Source organism: Colossoma macropomum, unplaced genomic scaffold (genome assembly GCF_904425465.1).
Source record: "Colossoma macropomum unplaced genomic scaffold, Colossoma_macropomum, whole genome shotgun sequence".
NCBI lineage: Eukaryota > Metazoa > Chordata > Actinopteri > Characiformes > Serrasalmidae > Colossoma > Colossoma macropomum.
Genome location: NW_023494802.1, coordinates 33,721,068 through 33,743,168, shown reverse-complemented (window position 1 = coordinate 33,743,168; position 22,101 = coordinate 33,721,068). Strand labels below are relative to the sequence as shown.

General features: G+C 38.5%; 1 protein-coding gene across 1 annotated transcript in view; it reads left to right on the top strand.

Annotated features, from left to right (window-relative positions):
* The first annotated feature begins 796 nt into the window (after positions 1 to 796).
* The window catches only part of jph2 (junctophilin 2), a 38,820-nt gene continuing 17,515 nt past the window's right edge, over positions 797 to 22,101 (top strand). The window contains exons 1-2 of the mRNA XM_036590998.1: positions 797 to 1,761; positions 8,437 to 9,250. Coding sequence (XP_036446891.1) covers positions 1,383 to 1,761; positions 8,437 to 9,250 — 1,193 coding nt within the window. The 5' untranslated portion in view covers positions 797 to 1,382. The remainder of the gene's footprint in view (positions 1,762 to 8,436; positions 9,251 to 22,101) is intronic.

Here is a 22,101-nt window from a genome sequence, read left to right as displayed (position 1 = left end):
TAAAGTAGTCTACAGAGCTCTGCTGGTGACATCCTGTATAAATAAAAATAATGCAAGGCCACAACTTAGTAAGGCATGGGAACAAGATAATTAAGACGTGGCCACGACTTGGTAAGAAGTGGGAACAAGATCCTAATGCGTAGCCATGGCTTAGTAAGGCATGATCTCGTTCCCATGCTTTACTAAGTCGTAGCCACGACTTAATTATCTCATTCCCACAACTTGCTAAGTTCTGGCCACGCATTAGGATCTCGTTCCCACGCATTAATAAGGCTTGGCGACACATTTGATGAGATGTCACCAGCAGGGCTCCGTAGTAAAAGAACTTCTCTACAGTTTACTAATGGGTGGCCTTTGTATCTAGAACTATGTGAGTAAACCTGAATATAAAGTAAGGGGAACCTGGCAGTCTGTAAAACTGAGAATCTATTGGAGACTGCAGCGCGCACGCGCACTCCTGAACGCTCATTGGTCCCTTCTCTTTCCCACTCTCCTCGTCTAGTTTTTCTAATTTACTAACAAAGGAATATCCATCAAAACAGGAGTGCCTCACTGTTCACTCTCATGTTCTCACTCCAATGTTTATGTTACTAATCTAAAATCCGCGAAACCCAACTTTGTGTGAGTCCTGGCTCAAACTTGGCTCCGCCGTAGCTGAACCTGATAGGGACACATGCTCGCCCACCCCCTCAGCCGCCAGTCATCTGGCACGGCTTTCCGAAAGGGCCGTGTGGCAGGCTAAGGATTGGGCCGTATTTTTGGAACAGTGTCGGGATCTGGTAGCCTTGTTGGGACTCTGCTGAAACGCGCCCCCTCCAACCCCCCCTCCTCCCCCCGGGCAGAGCCGCGGAGACAGCAGCGCTCTCAGAGAGGGGGAGGCAGGGGAGAGCGGAGAGAGAGAGAGGGCTGTTCGTCCAGCCACCTTAAAAAGCCATGAAAGATCAACCGGCTCGACAATTCGATTAAAAACAACAGTTCTCATCTGAAAAAAGCACGTAACTGAAGAAAAACAAACCCTCCCTCTCCCTAATGTCACTTCATCCACTCTGACGAAGAAGGGAAAAAAAAGCTTCTGAAGGAAGTTCCCAAACCTGAACCTCTCAAAACTTGACGGATTATAAAGAAGACGAACACGAAGAAGGAGAAGAAGAAGACAAAGTTGGGACGTGGAGTCCGAGGATACAAAAGATAGTCGACAAATGATGCTGGTGCTCAGCCATGACAGAAGTTCAAGAAAGGGTTTTTTCCACACTGAGGATTTTCTCACACGTGTTTTAGCCGTTTAACTGTGACAGGTTTCAGACAGTTCACCCGGTTAGCTCTACCAGTCAGCCCAGTCAGTGTAGCGGTTTCCCAGTGACTCTGCTCCGGTCTGAGACAGCATGAGTGGAGGTCGCTTCGAGTTCGACGATGGAGGGGCGTACTGTGGCGGCTGGGAGGGCGGGAAAGCCCACGGTCACGGCATCTGCACTGGACCTAAAGGCCAGGGGGAGTTCTCCGGCTCCTGGAATTACGGCTTCGAGGTGGTGGGGGTCTACACCTGGCCGAGCGGAAACACCTACGAAGGCTACTGGTCCCAAGGAAAGCGCCACGGTCTGGGCGTGGAGACCAAGGGCCACTGGGTCTACAAGGGCGAGTGGACTCACGGCTTCAAGGGGAGATACGGCACGCGCGTTAGCTTAGCGAGTGGAGCCAAATATGAAGGGACCTGGAACAACGGCCTACAAGACGGATACGGAACAGAGACCTACGCTGACGGGGGTGAGTAGGTTAAGTTGGCTAGTAAACCTTCTGAGAAGAGCCGCTCCCTGTAGCCTCTTCATCAAGGGATAACTTAGCCCACACTCCCAAACTGTCACCTGACATTTAAAGACACGGTTCCTCTGTAACACGGAGGCCCCAGACCGGCTAAAATGCAGGTCACATTACGCAGACCACTAGGCTTTTTAAAGGTGACTGCTAGCCGGAAAGTCGACTCGACAGGGACAATGTGAAAGAACACTTATTCTGACAGAAACCATGGTTGTGTCTCGAATCTAACCCTAGTTCCCTAGTGGCCTGTTCCAGTGCTTGGTCCTAAACCCCAATGAAGAAGTGGAGATGCCACTTTTTCCGTCCTGATACTGATTGAAACCTTCAGTATGAGTCCAGCTGATGATTTTTCTTTAAAAACTACTTTAAAATATGCTTTTTAATTGAAGCACTTTACTTCCAGTGGATCTTCCAGTCAACAAAATCGTTTAGAGTGGTTTGGTGTTGTCCAGATTTGTTCAGAGTGGTGGTGATAGGAACCAGACGTCTGAGGGGTTTAATGCCTCTAAAAGCTTCCCCACAGTTTCCTCAAAGTTACTACATGAAATGGTTATGAATACGCTGCCTGATGTCCGAGACATTGTTCTGCAGTAGTTTTGTGATAAAGTTAAAACGTATTTTAATCCATTTGTTGTAATCCTCTCGCAATGGAGGGATACATGAAGGGTGTTCTAAGGCAAATTAGTCCGAAAAGAAACCTTGTTTTTTCAAATTGTCTTCTATTTTACCATCAACATTACGTACAAAACCTCAGAAGACACATGTACATTCACTGGTGGTTTTGGTTAGTAAATAAAATGGCTAAATTTGCGTTGTAGACATGGCAACCCCTGGTTCCCCATCACCACTACTGTAAAGAAATCTGAGTCGGTAAGATTCTCTACAATGAAAAAATGCACGTTAAACCACTCTGAATGACTTTGTTTACATCCGAACCACTGAATTACGCAGAAATGTAAAAATAATTGATGGAATTCCTCTATAAGAGCATTTAAAGTAGGGTATGATATACACATTGCACAAAGTAAGCGTGTGCTATTTCACACTAGATTTGTTACAGGGTTGGATACAAAATTCATTATCCCCCCTCCAATATCGGTGTCGGTACTTTTCTTGCTATAACATTGTCTCTGTCATGACATCTGTCTCTCATTTACCCACCTTTCACATACTAATAAAATGGAATGTTATTCTGGCCTCCACTAATGTTATACTAAAATAATGATCGTGGATTAACTGAATGCATGCAATGTGAAAAGAATATGATTTTATGTATGATTTTATGAATATGAAGTTGCCAGCTGTGCTGCCTGCTTGAAGCTTCCCTCACTGACGATGGGCAAAACTAGCCAATTAATTCAAAATGTTGATAGCAAAATGTGCTTCCATTAGCCAAAGCTAGCAAGCTAGTTTTCATGAAAATATCCAGCTTTGTAAGCTGTTACATAACAAATACTGTCACAGTTAGAAAACGACAAAGTTTAGGGTATGTACGCCTGAATGTTTTCTTTTTAAAATTCTGCCTCTTTTCTTGAAAACAGCCTCTGTCTAGTGAAGTTATGGTGGTCTGACAGGGGGTGCTATAGAGCAGCTTTTCCTAAAACAGCAGTGGAAATGAGACACCTTCAGCACACCCTGGCAAGAACCTGCACATCAAGGGTACAAGACAGCACGGAAGATAATTGGAACAGGGCCAGTGAACTACTGTCTGTAAATCAACATGACAGACTTGGTTCGCTCATAAAGGGAACTAGATTTGTTAAACACTGGGACAGTATGCCATTACGTCTATATCCCTCTTTAGTTTACTACATACCGAACCAAGCGGTTGATTTGAGACACAGCCCCAGTTGCTTAAATGCACAGCTTACAACCGGGGAACCCCAGTGTTGCCACAGATGGCCTGTTGGTAAAAAGCCCATTGCTAAGGAGCTTTTGCCAGAGGAAAGGGGCAGAGGCTTACAAATTAAAGGTGTCACAAATTTTGTTCTCTCTGTGTACGTTCAGGAGGGACTGGTGTGAATATAAAATCTCAGCTTTCTCTTTCAGTGTAAGTTTAGGGTAAGTTAAAAAGACATCCTCATGAAAATCAGACTCGGCATCAGATAGGCAAAGATTGAGTGAATATGCTCGTATATTACATATTAAAGATGTTGTAAAATCCTATTAGGAGATATTAAAGCAGTCTGAAGACCTGTGGTTGGCCAGCTACGTGACTAACAGTGAGTCAGTGATATGGCATCTGGAACAAGACGTGTAAAGCTTTGGAACATTTCAGGTAAACAGTAATGCTAGATCACAGCATAAGCAGAATATGCTAGTAGAGGCATTCTTAAATCAGTGTTTTTTCTCTGTGATCTCTCTAACTTTTGCTTGCTATGCCAGGCCAGTTCTCCATATAAACATCTGTGCTACATTGCATTGCGTCATTGTGTCACAGTTTATAAAAGCTTCAGTATTAGTTACAGTGAACTTGTAGTGTTCAGTTGAAAAATGGACCCATTTACCAAATGTTTTTAGCCCAAGTGAACGAACAGATACGGCCTGAGCTACTCCACAGGCTAACAACCACATAAGTCACAGCTTAAGGCTGTACCCAACATAAGCAACATGACATTTATAAAAGAGTCAGTTGGAGCCTACCTGAGTGCTCTTGTGTGAAGCTAAATATCCTCGTTGTCAAAAGTGCTGTAAACTACATTTAGTATGGTTTAATCTCTGTTAGATCTCTGCATCAATGGCTCTGGCACTATCAGTTAAAATGAAAGTCAGAGTCGAAGCTAAGTAGGGCTACCGGAACAAGTTGCACTCTTGCGCTCTCACACGTACAATTCAAAAACGTTCTCAAGTTAAATTAAACTTGCTTATTTGCATATCAGGTGTTTACTGGGAATTAGTGTAACTTTTTAACCAGTGGCGGTGATTGAACATTTATGTATTTATTCGGTAATGGTTAATTACTAGCACCATTAGCCACAATCAAAAAAGTCGGCAATGATCATCGGGTTGAATTTTATCAATACTGATAAAATAATGTGTTGTCGGTCAGGCTCTGCTGTGTAGTGCAAAAGGTAGGTGCTGTAGAAGTGCAGCAGAGATGTTTGCTTGGCAAATTCTTGTTCATTGTGATTGATGTAGTGAAAAGGTAGTAAAATAAAGCAGCTCAAAAATGGTAGTTTTCAAAATGTAGTTTTGTGAGATCAATCTGTAGTAAATTGGACACTAATACAGTTGTATGCAAAAATTTAGACACCCCTCGTGAAATTACATTTTGTTGATTGTGAAAAAAGTAAACATCTTCTACAGAGAACACAGTTCTGCACATTTCAAGGCATGATTACTGTTTATTTAAACATTGGGGATATAACTTTTGCCTGGGCAAAAGTGATGGCACATTACATAAAAATATGATATAAAAAAAATTATATCAGAATACTTGAAGAAATTTTGAATATTTTGACACAGAGAAAATGTGCTAATAGTGTCACGTTTAAAAACTATTACAAAAACTATGAATACAGTGATTATTATTCAATCAGTCAATTAACAACAATCAACCTTTATTTTCACTTTATTAAAGGGACTGAAAAAGAAATTAAAATTTAATTGAGTTTAATCAGGTTGATCTAAAATGAACAAAACTACATAAACAAATAATAGAAAGAAACAGACAAGATAAATGGCAAAAAATTAAGATAACAATTAAGATTTGATAAGAACGAGAAATATATATATATATGTACAAAATATATATAGAAATATAAAAGAAAATCAAGATAATAAACCAGATAAAAAGATTTCAAGATTGAAAACGCCTGTTGCCCTTTATATTGTGTGTACATTGTGGACCAAAGGAAATTGCCCAAAATTACTCGGAAATAAGTGTTTCCACTGATATACATTTAGAGTAATACATTTATATCATATATAACAAGCTTTGAATTTCATATTTAAGTTTGTTCCTAGAGGATTTTCACTTAGAAAATCACCAAAACATAAAATTTAGTCAGTGGTGTTTGACTGTATATGAGAAGCTGATCAACAGGATATAATAAACTGGAAGTCACATTATGCGACAACATGATTAAAAATATTCTTCAATATAATCCAATTATTATTTAGTTAAGAATACTCAAATACCTCAGACTGTACATGTCTGCATATAACTTTTATTTATATACCTCTTTTATTATTATATAACCTCTGAATGTACTGTGTTTACGTCTATAGTTCCTGGCAGCTGAGTCATCACATTCAGCAGTGTCTAATGTAGCACGGTGTATGTAGACACACTAATAGCCCAGGCTTTGCCCTTCTGGACTGTCCATACGACTGATGAACCCAGACATGTGTTGCTTGGCCATGAGGCTCGGGGACATAAATAACTGCACATGGTTTATTACTCTTGAGGTGGACATGAAAGCATGGCTGGCTATTGTGGTTGTGGCTGAGGGCAGGAAACGGTGGGTGTGGATCAACAGCTATCTCATGCCAGCTGATAGCATGTTCCTGTCTAGTTATTTTTATCTGAGGTTATAATGGACGTAATTTCAAAATCATTTGATGAAATTACATGGGAAAATAGTTGTTGATGTTTTGTTTCAAATGGAGAAGTTGTCTTTGGGCCGACAGTACATAAATACCTCCCAAGTGTGGTTCAACGGTTTACAGAGGAGACAGTCTGCATTATTTTGAAAGCTTTTAAACTCTGTTAATGAACTGTCTATAAGCAGCCACAAAGATAATGAGTCTAATTGCACAAGATTATTTATAGTTAGGGCTTATATGGATGCACACACCACAAACCTCACCTGTTCTGCTTATTGTTGACAGCAGTTGGCCGAATTGATGAGCTATAATTAAGTTATATTCCAAAGTTTCCTAAAAAATGGTAATCTAATAGCATCATTGTGAGATCTAAGATTTAACTTGGACCTCACAGCAATACAATTTGATTACCATTCTTTAGGAGTTTATCGAATGCATTCTGAAATGTCAGATTTCACCATGATTCAGTTTGATTTGATTACTTAATTTAGATTTTTTTAAATGCACTTAATATAAATAATACACTATATTTATTCATATAAATGTAACTGAAAGAATTATATATACAGTACTGCAACATTGATAATAAAAACATTACAAAAAGCTTTACTTAAGGGATACACCGATATGGGACTTGTGGGCTGATGCCAATATTCAAAATTTTCATGTACATATTATACTGATACATAAACAATTGCAAGATGTAGAAATTTGGACTCGGTGTAGTCCATTACAGAGAAACATATACACTGACCACCCACTTTATTCAGTACACCTCAGTGTTTCTACACTATTTATCCATTTTAACAGCTCCACTTACCATACAGATGTAGTTCTACAATTACAGACTTTAGTCCTGCTTCTCTGTAGCCTGTTTCTCAGCATACTTTGTTAGCCCCCTTTCACCCTGTTCTTCAATGATCAGGACCCCACAGGACCACCACAGAGCAGGTATTACTTTGGTGGTGGATCATTCTCAGCATTGCAGTAACACTGATGTGGTGGTGGTGAGTTAGTGTGTTTTGTGCTGGTATGAGTGGATCAGACACAGCAGTGCTGCTGGAGTTTTAAAACTCACTGTCCACTCTGTTAGACACACCTACTTTGTTGGTCCACCTTGTAGATGTGAAGTCAGAAACAGTGGCTCATCTGTTGCTGCACAACTTGTGTTGGCCATCCTTCGTCAGTGGTCACAGGACGCTGTTTGCTGGATATTTTTGGTTGGTGGACTATTCTCAGTCCAGTAGTGATACTGCACTGCTGTGCCTGATCCACGCTCACTAGCGCAACACACACTAACACACCACCACCATGTTTTTTTTTAATTTTTATTATTATTTATTTTTAATTTAGTATTTATTTTACTTTATGATACAACAGCACATATTTCTTCTATGGGAAATATTTTAAAGATATTTCAAAGTTTTTAAGAATTGAATATTGAATTTGAAGTTTTTTGTTTGTTTTTTTTTTTCAAACAGTAGCCAGTTACCATACAATTTTAAAATGCTTATTAGATTATAAATGTATGTTCAAAATAAAAGTGTTTATCAAAATATATTTGATTTGTCTTATTTTATTTTTTAGTTGTCTAGACTAATCATCAGTGCTTAAACATTTAAATGTAACCATTGTTGCCATTCAATCTTGTTAGTTTGTTTATCCCGACATTTATGAGCAAGAAATTTGATATAACTGGACCTTCGCAAGTTTTATTTGAATACACCCAGACTAAACGTTCTACTCTTCTGGAGTTCAAAAATATGTCATTAAATATTGGTTTGAAATATCAGTCAAATCTAAAAAAAACGATGCTGCTATTTTTTTTCTTCTGATCCCAGCATGTTTATTTTTTTAAGAAGTGCTATATTTCTGTAAACTGTAGAAATTAAAATAGATTTAGTGGATTTTTATGTTTGAAAATAGCCCAGGAAGTTTGATTTTTGGCTAAATGAATAATATTATAATTGATTATTTTTGCTTCTAGCAATCAATGTAGTTCAATGTAGTTAATCACCATCTAATCACAATGCATGTATTTTATTGCTGTCTACTCACTAATCTCTGTCTCTTCAGGCACCTTCCAGGGCCAGTTCACCGGAGGGATGCGGCACGGTTACGGCGTGCGCCAGAGTGTCCCGTACGGCATGGCAGCTGTGGTGCGCTCGCCCCTGCGCAACTCCCTCACCTCCCTGCGCAGTGAGCACAGCAACGGAACGCTGCTGCAGCAGGACGTCCCAGTCATCACAACCACTAATGCCACAGGACAGGAGACGGCCTCCCCCACGCCTATCGGGCCAGCCCGTGGTGGCTTTGCCCTCACCCTGAACGTGGACCCAGACCTGGTCAAGCCAAAGAAGAAGGGCCTCTTCCGGCGTGGCTCGCTGTTGGGCAAGTTGACCAAGTCGGAGTCACGCACATCCCTGTCCAGTCAGAAGAGTAAGATCAGCTTCCTGCGCAGCAATTCGGCCCTCAGCTCAGCGGCCAGCGACGCCAACTCCACGGTCAGCCTGGGCGAGAGCGAGGGCGAGGCAGAGGGCGGCGAGTTCCCACCAGTGGAGTCCGACATTGATGCAACCACCACCGAGGTGTACATGGGTGAGTGGAAGAACGACAAGCGCTCAGGCTACGGCATCAGCGAGCGGTCCAGCGGCCTGAAGTACGAGGGCGAGTGGCTGGACAACCAGCGCCACGGCTACGGCTGCACCACCTTTGCTGAGGGCGGCAAGGAGGAAGGCAAGTACATGCATAACATGCTAGTGAAGGCCGTGAAGAAGAAGGTGATCCAGCTAAAAGGCACCAAGATCAAGCAGAAGGTGGAGAGGAGCGTAGAGGGAGCGCAGAGGGCCGCCGCAATCGCCAAGCAGAAAGCAGAAATCGCCAACTCGAGGTCAGTAGAGTCTTTAGTTGAATTACTCGGACAATGTTGGTAGAAATTTGGCCTGCTTCTTGAGGCATGATAAGGGAGTTTTCAGTGAACTGTGAAGGCAGAATATAAGCTAAATGTTGCCCCCTTAATTCAAAGGTAGTCAATCCATTGAAGCTTTGAAGCTAATGTAGCTAAGAAGTAACGGAAGTTTACACCTCACAAATTACCATCCTGCAAACTGATTCCCTAAGTTACTACACACTTGTACAGCCAGATCCATAATTTTTGGTACCCATGGTAAATATAGGTAGAAAAGGTCATGAAAAAATGTCTTATGTAGTTAATTACCTCAATCTCACTGAAAATCTGAGAAAAGTCTAATCTTTAATAGAAGTAAAATTAGTCTAAGAAAACAAAAACCCTAATCAAACATATTTGTTGGCTTGTCACAATCGTGAAATTTTAGCTTGAGTTTGTTACAAAGTAGCAAAAAGCCACAAGTTTCGCTTCTTATGAGAACACTTTATTGATGTATAGCATTAAAATGGTCATGATATTTCAGCCTCAGAATTCGCATCTGATGAAGTCTGCGCAGGCCGAAACGTCATGATGAGTTTAATGTCAAAAATCCGTGAAGTGTTTTTATAAGGAGTGAAAGTGGTGTTTGAGCCCAACATAGAGTTTTCTGTAACTAAATATTAATTGTCGTTTAAATTATTGTGAATATAATTGTCATTTTTGTTCATTGTATGCAGTTATTACAGTACAAGCCTAAAGTGGCCAAACTGGCTGATTAGCATCTTACTAACTTTCTAACTATCCATACCTGCTAGTTTGAGCTCAAATAAACAAATGTGGCTCACTACTGCCCTCTAAATTTAAAGCACCAGTCAGAAGTTAGAATTTTTGTTGTATTGGCAAAAAGACTTCATTTTCTGCTTTCTTTTATTAACATGCGTTTGTCTCAGCCCAACAAATGAAAACGCACCTTATTAAATTCTGTTTGCTGCCTCAAAAACATGATTGTGAAGGCTAACAACTCTAGACTGTATAATTGCCTACTTGTTGATGTTTTTTGAATTTTGTCCATTTATAGATCACAGTATGTCCAGAAAAATATAAGCAAATCTATTTGAGATTTGCAGCAAGTTAGAGCAGATTTAGACGCACAGTTTGCACAGTGTTAATCGGTAGCTATTAGCTTCCATTACTTGTGAGCTACAATTATATCTTGATTAGAGATATATTAGAGAAAATGAGATTGTCCTGAGAGGTATAGTGGTACATAGGCTAGTTATATGGCTGTTTAATTACGCCTGATTCAACTTGTCAGCTAATTATCGAGCCCCGAATGAGGTGAATCAGATGTGTTATGAAGTGTTTCCAGTCACTCTGCAGGGTGGCCGTTAGCTTTGAAAATCACAAGAATCTGTTGAACTACTGTCCACTTTAAAGAAACACCCAGCTGTGTGTATGTTTGATCGTTTTAAGACAACAAAGTTACTGTAATTCACACATTCAATGAAAGACTTGGTTCACAAAGACAGCCTTGTATTAAGCCCTGTCTAGCTGATGCATGTGTGGAGCTGCTGTCGCAGTAAGAGCTGTGTGCCCAGCGAAAGGTCACTACTTGAAGTTCTACCAGCACTGTGTAGATAGAGTTACTGTGCTCTCAGTGAGTGTCTCTGTTCCGTAACAGAACGCTAGATTCTTTGTGGACAACACCTTTACAACACGTCTCACATGGTGTCACTGAAAACAGGCACATTCTTACATGAACACTGTGCTGTTCCTGCCAGAATCCTGTTTAGGAGCATAGACTCACCATTCATGCGCTCATTAGCATTAAGAGAGAGAAAGAACAGAACTTTCCCATCGCAGTCTGCTCAGTTAGGGGCTCTTCTGGTGAATATCACTGTCGTATGAGTATCACTGTCTTCTTTGACCTGATCAATGAATTAGGGAAAGTCGAAAAGTTCAGTTATGCTACTGAGTCAAAATATAACGTGAAAAATTCTACAATACAAAATGTGTCACTGTCATGATACACAATGTTAAGTCATTATTTTTTCCCCTGAGGTTTTTCCCCTGTGATTTTATGCATCTAAAAAATCCTAGATCATTTGCATGACCATTTCCCACTCTCTGTAGCTCTTAGAATTAAACAGGCCGTTATAGACTGATATATGTTAATGAGCTCTGTTCTGATTGCCTGTATTGTGCTTCATTCCAAAAAGCAGTCCAGGCAGAAACAGTCTTTATAACTTCAGTATAAATGGGTGGAGCTAAACCGCTAGAGGCTGAATAGGTGGATAAATGTAGAACATCACACTAACAGTGAATTCATAATGGGCTGTAATTGCAGCTTAGTTTCCATACATGGACTGTAAAGACTGGGGAGTGAGCAATACATTATACTACATACTACTGTATCAGGAGGTGCAACAACCAAGAACTTCTCCACTACATATTTGATACCCCTTGAAAACACAGCAATCCCGCTCAATAGGCAAAATACAGCAAAGCAACTATCAGAACGACGCTATCTGTAGCCAAGGTTTTTGAAATAAAGAAAAAAATCACAAAGGACAGCACCAAAGTGCTAAGTAGATCTAAAATAATGTTGGAATTTATGGCCTTGAATGACCAACCGTTCTGTTTTTCAGAATGTTGGATTTCATGGTTCATTGTGTAGCCTATATACTGTAGCCGTTTTAGTAAGTTTAGTTTATGTAAACTGACTTTATTTATTGTCAGCTCAGTTTCTCAGTCTTGTCTTATTGAAAGCAGATTTTATCAATAATAAAATGATAATTTCTTTATTGCCTTGCAGTTTTTATGTTTAGTGTGTTTTTCGTTCTGTAAAAGTGACAAATAAAAAAAAAACGTTTTTTGTTTTGGTTTTTAACACTTTTAACACTATGGGCCATTTTTTCCCAATTTTCTACCCAATTTAGTCATATTAAATTTCACCCACTAGTTCAGACTCCCAAATTCACACAATAACGCCAGCACTAGGAGGGTGAAAGCTAGAACAGGCCTCCTCCGAGATCTTTTTCATCTTTTTGTAGTGCCACTAACACCATTGGACAGCTGAACACACTCGGAGGAGAATGCTACTCGCCAGTTCTGATATGGTGATGTGGGTCCTTTAATTAAGATACTAAGTTTTTCTGAGGTTTGTGAAGTTGGAAAGCACAAAATGCACTAATAAAGGCTTTAAAGAGGCTATGAAACACTTTCAGTACATTTATTTCTTTGTTCAACATTAGCAAAAATGAAGTGTTTAAAAAGGACCAGACAGTAATGGGTAAAAATAAATGAATGAAATAATTACATAATACACCAGTAATCCATTCAGTCACTGACTACTATAGTGATTGTTGTTGTTTAGTGTTCTTGAAGTACTGTCGATACCCATGATATACTCAGTAAAAGCATTTTGTGTTGGAATTCATCACAATAATGATAACATATCATCTTATTACCCACCCCTAGAGTCAATTTACAGTGTACTCTTTGACCTTGCTGTGACAGAATGAACAGCCTGGTTATCCTCCATGTACTTCGACGTCTGTTTATTGTAAGCCAGGGGTATTCAGCTCTGGACCAAGAGAGCTGGTGTCCAGCACGATTTGGCCATTTCCTTCTCACAAACTTACCTGATTCAGCTCATCTGTTACCAAACTGTGTTCTACACTGGCCCTCTAGGAAGCTCTTAGCTCATCTCTATTAAAACATTTGCAAAGAGATCTTTTAAAGGAGGGATGTACTGATATAGGAATTGTGGGCTGATGCTAATATCTAATATTTTTCACGTACATATTGGCTGATACCGATACTATTTAAACGCATTGGCACAATTACATAATTAATTACATAGTTAATTAATAGTTAGTTAGTTGTGTAATAAATGACCAGGGCCCATTTCCCAAAAGCATCTTGGTGTATATTTAGCACCAAAAAGGGTTTTTCTGTGGTTACAAGGTCGTCATAACAATAGAAGAACCCTTTTTGGTTGTATATAGAACTATTTTCAGAAAGGTTCTATATAGAACCAGATATAACATGTTCACCATATAGTATAGGGCCCAGTTTTACAAAAGCATCTTGGTGTATATTTAGCACCAAAAAGGGTTCTTCTGTGGTTACAAGGTTGATATCATAACAATGGAAGAACACTTTTTGGTTCTGTACAGAACCATTTTCAAAAAGGTTCAATATAGAACCAAATATAACATATTCACTATTAATCTGAAGAACATATCACCATGCAAAGAACCATTTAAGCATAACATGGTTCTATATAGAACTTTTGGTTCTAAGTAGAACCATTGCGCTTAGAAGAACCCTTGAAGAACCATCTTTTGTAAGTGTGATGTCAAAAGCGTGGCAAAAATGTAAAGAATGTTTTTTTTCTTTACATTTTTATATAACTTTTCTTTAAATTCAAGGAATAACAAGTGACCTTGTCTTCTAACAGAAGCGTGATAATGTAAATGTAATACTTGAAATGTAAAACTTGAAATTCGCACTTTGAGCAGAATTTGATGAACTTGGCTGAATCAGCTAGAAGTGAGCAATAATTTATATAAAATTACATTGTGTTTGTTACTGTCTGGGATAACAGCGAAAACGAAGAGTTACCAAATGTAAATTCATTCATTCTGCTATGGAGCCTGACTCCTGTGGAATTCACTGCAAAAGATGATTTGTTGAGTTGTGTTTGGAAAGTGATCTTCAGAGCAGTGACTACTTTTGGAACAGTTTTCTTCGCAGTCTTTTATTTCATCTGTTGCCAGCAGTTTCTCTAATAAACGACTTACGTATTCCCCTCTTGTAGACGTACACCACATAGTTTCTTAGCAGTGCGGGAGTAGTGTAGGTTGAACCTCAGCGAGCACACGGCTGTTTTGCTTTGGTTTGAGCATCTCCTTACAAGGAGGGAAGATTTTATCAAAGCCACAGCAGCACCTGAAATTAGCCTACTGTTTACAGCAGTACGCATCTCAATGATGAACTGCAGAGCCTGTCAGTGGCGCAGCGAAATCTAAATATTTTACCTGGAAGACAAGCAGATTTATGAACGTCGGTGGCATTATGCTCTTGCTCTCATTGCGGTAAGGCCCAGCCATTGAGGCTCCACCATGATCCTGCAGGAGCCTGTTTATGTCGAGATGTGGAGAGCCGGTCAGGAGTCGGGTGTTTCACGCTGTGGTGGTCTAAGATTCACCTGAGGAGTTTTTTTCTCATGTGTCTGATCGCGCTGTGCAAATACGCTATCGTATGTCAGCACATGCCAAGGGTAGGAGGCTTTAGTCACAGTATAAGATTGCGGTGGTAGTTGCTAATCTGATACTGTATATCAATGTCAGTTTGCTTTGTTTATTTTAATTTTACTAGAGCTATAATACTAGTATTGTGATTGCATTGTTACTAAAGCTGCACCTATCGAACATTTCCATTTTTGAATTTTATATCTAATATTATTTTGAATATTCTAGAAGAACAAAAGCTCAATGCAGATTTCACTTTAATAACTTTTTTATTTCATTTTGTTCTTTTTTGTGCTACTATTATTGTTATTAGTATTATTAAAAATGATTGTCATTACTACATTACTACTAATATTATTGCTGTTATTATTTGCACTATTGCATAAATTCTGTTAGTTTATTTTACTTTTTTACTTAAATTGTATTTATTTATTTTCCTTTTCTAGTTAGAAATGTAATTAAAATCTAATATTACACTGCAAAGTCATGAAAAAACATCTTTTTCATAGTAAGTTGCATTAAAATGCTAAACTGGGGATCCTACCCAATCTGGCAACCCTTGACAGGTGGCTGGCTCTGTTTTAAGTAGTGCAGACAAAAACAGCATCTTAAAAATGACAACAATGTTTTTGTCAGCTCTTATTGGTGAACAAGATGGTGCTGCTAAAAATTCAGCCATGTCAATTTTATTGCCTGCTGCAGTTTGAATAAGTTTGATTAGCATTCTTTTATTCTCAGTAATAAATGCAGCTGCGAGTGTGCTAATCTGTAGCAGTGGAAAACCTTTTTGGACTGTATCTGGTCTCTGCAAATTGGGAGAGTCTCACAAGCTGTGCCAAATCGCGATGTCCAGTTAGTCCGGTGTGCAGTGTTACTATCATTTGGCCTGATAAACATTTTTTCCTGTTGCGAATCATTTTCCATGTCAAGGAGAAAGTCGGCAGACAGGATGCAGAGATGAAGTCTTTATTTGAGAGCGGGCTGTCCATCAGTCTGCAGTAGCCCACTCTGACAGCAGTTCTAGCATACAGACTGTTATACTGTGTATTTCATCAGCAGCTATTGGTACATCTGCTAAGGATTATGTCAGGTCAGTAGGTATCCTGTTATGAACACATACAAGTGTGGGTGTTCATAAAACTAGTAAACATATCAGATATTCAAATGGCTTTAACATTTTGAAATATTTTCATCAATTTTTCATAAAATTCATAAAATGAGCGCTTTGCGAATTTCACCTTCAGTTTTGTTATTCAGCAGTTTCGTCTGTGGTGGATCTGTGCGATCGAACTCACATGTGGTCGGGGTGTGTAAATTAAAGCGCAGTAGTACTGATTTGCAGTTAACTAATCTAATCAATATCACCTATAATACCAATAATAAGAATAAAACCAGAAAATAAAAGTAATGCTAATAATTTGTGCAGATGGCAATACAGCATAAAAGTGGATGTACTTGTTTTACATGCACATCAATATAAACAAATGCTGCAACTATTGCATGTTCCAATTAAATACATATTACACTGTGCTTTTGTTTTATATTTCTGACACCATTCCAGAAATAAAACATACAAAACACAGCTAGTGCAAAAGTAGTCTCATAAATTGCAGTAATATATGTGTGAAAATAATCACACTACACCATCACTATCTTGTACTGACGTTTTATTTATTTCATATTTTAATCTGTCATTGTAATTTTAACATTATAAAATTTGATCACTAGCGGGAGCAGTCCACTCTTGCTTGACCACAAACTCTGCTTATGGGCATAGCCATTGCCTTACAAGCCACTATTATTGGTTCCCTACTGAGACATCTGCATAAAATAGGGCATGCTACATGTAAATGAGATACAGGTAGGCCTTAAACTCACTGATGAATCAGTAATGTGGCACTTTTGTTGGATTACATGAAAATTTTCATTAATCAAAACATCCACAGATACTGTCATTTGCATTGTCATTTGCACATTGCAGACTACAGCGATATCAGTACTGCAAAGGCCAATATTGTGATAACATGACAAACAATATATTGTGCAACCCAAAGTGCTCTCTCTCTCTTACTTCTAATCTTCTGAATGTCACACAGAGCAGTACAAACATTCGACCCAGTGACTTCTTGTGAAGGCACCTGTTCCCTTGACAAAGACACCAGCCTGAAATGGCCCAAAGTGTTAGTCTTGGGTCAAAATTGGCCTGTGAGGATGTTTGACTTGGCCCACCAGAAAGTTAGCACCATCCCCTCACTCAATGAGAGAACAAACATACTTCAGACTATATGTAACTCACCAAATTTTTATTTTCATTTTAAAATTGTGTTTTAGTTTTATATAAAAGAGCATAAAGTTATAAAATACATTTTGGAAAGCTAGATTTGAAACCTGTCTGCCTTCTTTGTTTGTATGTTTTGTCTTTTTGGCCCTCAGGCTACCACAAACATCGCACTTTGGCACCCCAAGGCGAAAGATTTAAGGACCTCTGGTTTAGACTGAGGCTCTGAGAAATGTACAAAAGAATGTGTTAGTAATTTGAAATAGGACGTTTCTCTTGGTATGAAATGGCATCAGACTTTTGCTACCTCTAGTATCATATTTAATAATAAAAAATGAATTGTAGTTTAATGCTTAGAAATCAGTTATTACTCGTGATAATAAAAGAATGGTGAAATTTGATGTTATTGGTTCAATGTAAATGTTAATTGCTTAATTCACCATGTAAATAAGTTTGTAACAATAATATTACATATAAATGTCTATTACAAAGGTACTACTGCAAAAGTAGCGTGTTAGCGTGGAACTGAAGTGTGGGCCCTGTGCTGGACATTTACAGGTTATGGGGTTATTAATAATGGTTCCTCAGTCTGATTAGGCCAGATTCATACTACGTGTCCTACTCTTACACAGAGTCTGTACATGCCAGTCGTGTTTTTTTTTTGTCTCTGGGGTGTGTTTAATGTATGACGTCAACCAGAGCAGCTCTTATCTGTACCTTAGGACACTTACTTCCTAACCACCGTTGTGGTGAGGTCACAGATAAAGAATCCAGCTGGTAGAGCTTGGCTGGTGGAGTTTGGGCCCTCGTTGGCCTGGGGCGGTGTATTTTGAGCAGGGCCTGGTGCGCTGTGGAAGGCGAGGCTCCTCAGAGGCCATGGCACTGGGTGTAAATGACGCACGCAGCCGCAGTGTCAGAAAGGAGGCCTGCCTAAATAAGGCCAGACCCTGTTGCTGTATCACAATTGCAGGGGAATGCAACAGCTGATAGCTCCCAGCTCCCAGACACTGACAATGAGCCGGGGTGCCCCATTCTTAACTTAGGAGCGCCTGGGTAGTTACGCTGTGTTCTCAGTTAAGCAGCGTTGATTACACTTCACTTTATGATACACTTTTAGAGATTTAGAGAAGGCTCTATCAGTTGTTTTGTTTTTCAAGGGTTGTTATATCTTATATAAGTGTGTTTATATATACTAGAGTATATACAGTACTCTGCAAAAGTCCGAGAGCACCCTTCATTTATTTCATTTCCGGACAAAATAGACATTAAATTATTTATTTTTTTGTATTTGTTGCAGTCATATGTTGTAGGTCTTTGTTATGGTGCTCCTGAAGAAAGCGGTATGCATGGACAGCAATGTGAAGCCTTGCGTCAGCAGTGGTGTCAGATCTTTCAGTAGATATAAATATTACCCAGCCTGTAAATAAGTGGCATCATTGGCAGTATATGCATGTACAACACCTTGCCTTTATGTAGAGTTTAAGCGCTCTCTCTCTCTCTGAGCCAGTCCCGTTCGTCTTAACATTAATAACTGGTGTACAACACGCCCTGAATGTACTCTAAAAGAACCAAGCAGTATTTAAAGGGCTGCCTTTCTCCTATTTCATTAACATGGCGTTGACTAGGGATGTGCACGAGTACTCAAATACTCGGTTAACCGTTCGAGTAATTCACAGCAAGTTACAGCATTCATAGTAATTTACTGAACCATATTAACAGTAAAAAAACAGTAAAATAACACCTGTATATTGTGACTCCACAGTCATCTGAACCACCAAATTACTGCTGTATAATTACAGTAATAATCTGTAATTAAAATATAGAAATCTCCTGTATTTAGTTATAACAAAACTAATGTAACTCAGTAGCCAGTAATTTACTGTGAATTTACGTATGAACAAAATTAACTTTTAATTTTAGCAGGCCAATATATTTGTACATTAACATGCAGACGTGTGTTCTCTGTAGATGATGCGTTATTGTACTTTAACTTAGAAAATCAACAAAAACAACAACAAAAATCATTCAACCAGGGGCATCAAAACATAGCCTGAAGTTACAAACTGTTAAGAACCAAAGAATAAACACAGAGTGACACAAACAGCATGTAAATTCTTCTTCTTCTATGTTTTAGCATCTGTAATCAGTAGAGTCAACAGCTAGTCAGTATTTATTTTTGATGTGTACGTCACTATAACAATGAAGTATCTAAAAGATTATTTCTTCAAAGGTGGTCTGTTAAATGTGATGGCTTTACAAACACCTGACATTCATTGCTGTTGTATTGTTGCTCTGGACACCTTTCATAAAGCAAGTGACTCCCTCCCACCTCTTCCTCTCCAAGCTGACAGATGGCATGACAAACACCAACCTGATAAAGATGAGAAAAAGAAGTCTTCAATCAGTTTGTAGAGAGAGCCTTAAAAACATCAATGACAGAAGTATTTCCTCAAATTCACACATAACACATAACTCTCATGAACCCAATTGAGATTGTATCTTTTTAAACCTTGATATGTAAATCTCTTCACAAAGTGTGTATATAGTCACCGTCAAAACTAAACCTTGTATCTCTAAAGCAGGAGAAGGAAAAACATTCTTAACTTGTAATGGAAGTTAATATAAAAAGATTTTTTACATGTAATTTTGTTCTGCTGGTCTGTTCATCGTGAAATTAGAAATTTGACCACAATGCAAAGTACAAGTACAACACATAACTCGTGTGTAATATATGTCTATATAGTCTGTGGGAATGATATGTAAAGCAGTATATCTGGGCAGTAAGTTCATTTTAAAAAACACTAGAATAAATACAAATAAATTGTGTATTGTGCTTTTCTGTGTGTGAGTTACCATTTCTGTTTCCAAAGCTGTCTTCAAGGAGGCCCAACGTTTACAGTTGCCATCCAATACATGCTATATACATAGATATAATCCTTTTTCATCTAACCAACGTATATTAATAACTTTCCCAAAACATGCTTCCAAGTGTGTCCAGTCACAGGATTTTTGCGCAACATTGTAAGACTTCTGAACACAGTTGGAGGACAGCTGCCCGATTTCTTAATACAGTTGACTAACACTGCTCTGAACTGACAGAGAGAAGACGAAGACTTTGTGGATGAGAACTAATAATAACACATAGCCTTTGTAGTCAGTTGCATCACTTTGGAGCTTTAGAGATGACACAATTAGAAGTACATGTGTCTGTGATAGTTCCAACATACATCTCTGCTCCAAGTCGTCTTCCAGCAGAGAGTGCAGTAAAAGTCCACACTTTAGAATCACTGTTCTTCAAAGATTCCTGATGTTCCATTACAAAGAGCAGCAGTTTCCTGATGGAAGTTGAGTAGTATTCTTGCTCCAGGGCTTGGAGTGATTTTACTGCTATACCCTGAAACTGTGTGTCAGTGTGCTGAGCGCGTCTACAGGAAGTGCCATCTGTCAAAGGTCTCTCCACCCACTGCTTGGCAGCATTATAATACAGCCATGGACAATACACCCCCACACAATTTGTTGCCTAATTGCTTATTATTTTGCTCCTTTCAGTACATTCACACTATCCATGATTGCTCAGTATGTTTGTTTTGTTATTGTTTGACTCAACAATATCAGTTGTTATGCTTAATGGAGAATTCCACTGATTTTTCATTCCATTTTATTTTTAATTCATATATTCATATAGTCATTCTGACATTTGATGTAAAATGGTTCATTTGTAGAGAATCAGATTTTTTTCCAGTGGTGGTGATGGAAACCAGTGGTCACAATGTCAACAACACAAATATAGCCATTTTATTCACTTTCCAAAACCACCAGGGAACCTACATGCATTTTCTGAGGTTTATATTTATAAGTATATGTTGATGATGGTAAAATATGGTAAATCTAAAAAAAAAATTCTGTTCTATGACTCTTTTGTCTCACAACACCCTGCGTGCATTTCTTTGCCATGAATGAATTTAAAAAATATGTTTTTGGTCAAAACTTTATCTCAAAACTACCTTAAACCAATGTTTCAGACATCAGTCACCATTAACACAGAATTCAATGAAGCCACTCCCACGATAAACTATTGATTAACCATTATCAGTTATTTTGTTTTCTGTTTTGTTCAACCTTTCACATCAATTTTGAACAACCTTTTTATATCAAAAAGCTAATCTTTGCTTTATTTAAGTTTTAGTGACCCCTTTATTTGGGGCATCAAGAAATGCCATACCATGCTTATATCATTTTTACAAAAAATCTCACATATACAATTTTTTATTGCAAGGGCATAGTTGATGTGTATGGTCATATATGTGTTTATTACATATGTTACAACAGATTTGAATGTGGCTTAACCAAAAAGATTTTAGAATCTGGAACTATCCATTTATCCAAATTGATAATAAGGAATGAACCTTGAAAACTTCTTTGTAGTAGTGGGTGATATGCCAGTTTATCCGCTATACCAGTTGAGCAGTGCAAAATCCTCTGTGAGCTTTACATACGCTCACCTTTATCGCATTAGGGTTAGAAAGCAGTATTAGCATCTGTCTGTATTTGATTATTTCTGTTTTTACTAATTCAGCCAATAAAAATATTTTAGGTTTACTTCAGTTGTTTAATATGGCTCTTATTAAAACTGAAAGGACATCCAGAACAATACACCATTGCTACTCTACAAAAAAGGGGTTTACTTAAGCATCCAAAATGGTTTTATTTGAAAAAAATATATATACATTATACTGTGATATATACCGAAATTATGCCGTGATATACATTTATGTCCATAATGCCCACTACTACATCTTTGTCTATGTTTCTATGAAATGCTGTTTTGTGTTGATTTAACTGAATTCTGTTGTGGTTTAAATAATAGCCAGCAGGATCCTGTAGTCAGTTCCACCACTGTATTGCTTCTCATGCTAAGTGGCTGTGTTGGTTGAAAATGTGCTGACTGCTCATGAACAGGGGTCTAAAATTCACTATAGGGAGTCTTGTTTTGCAAGAGAAGTGCAGGCTGTAATGTTCCTACTACTCATACCATGCATATGGCTTTAGTCCTAAAGTTGTATTAAAAGATGATTTGAGCTAAAGATTTTCTCTGTGTGGCTAGAAATACACCAGGAGTAGTCTATATTAACTTTATCATGGTGCCTTAGAAAAAATTGTCATGCAGATATTGTAACCAGACAAATTAATATTTTACCAGACACATTAACAGGGCAAAAATAATTGAGAATTTGTAATTTTTTGCAACACATTATAGCTTTGCTTGCGTAATGATTTTTTACGCTTTGGTTTGAGCACAATGGAAGCCCATTTCCACC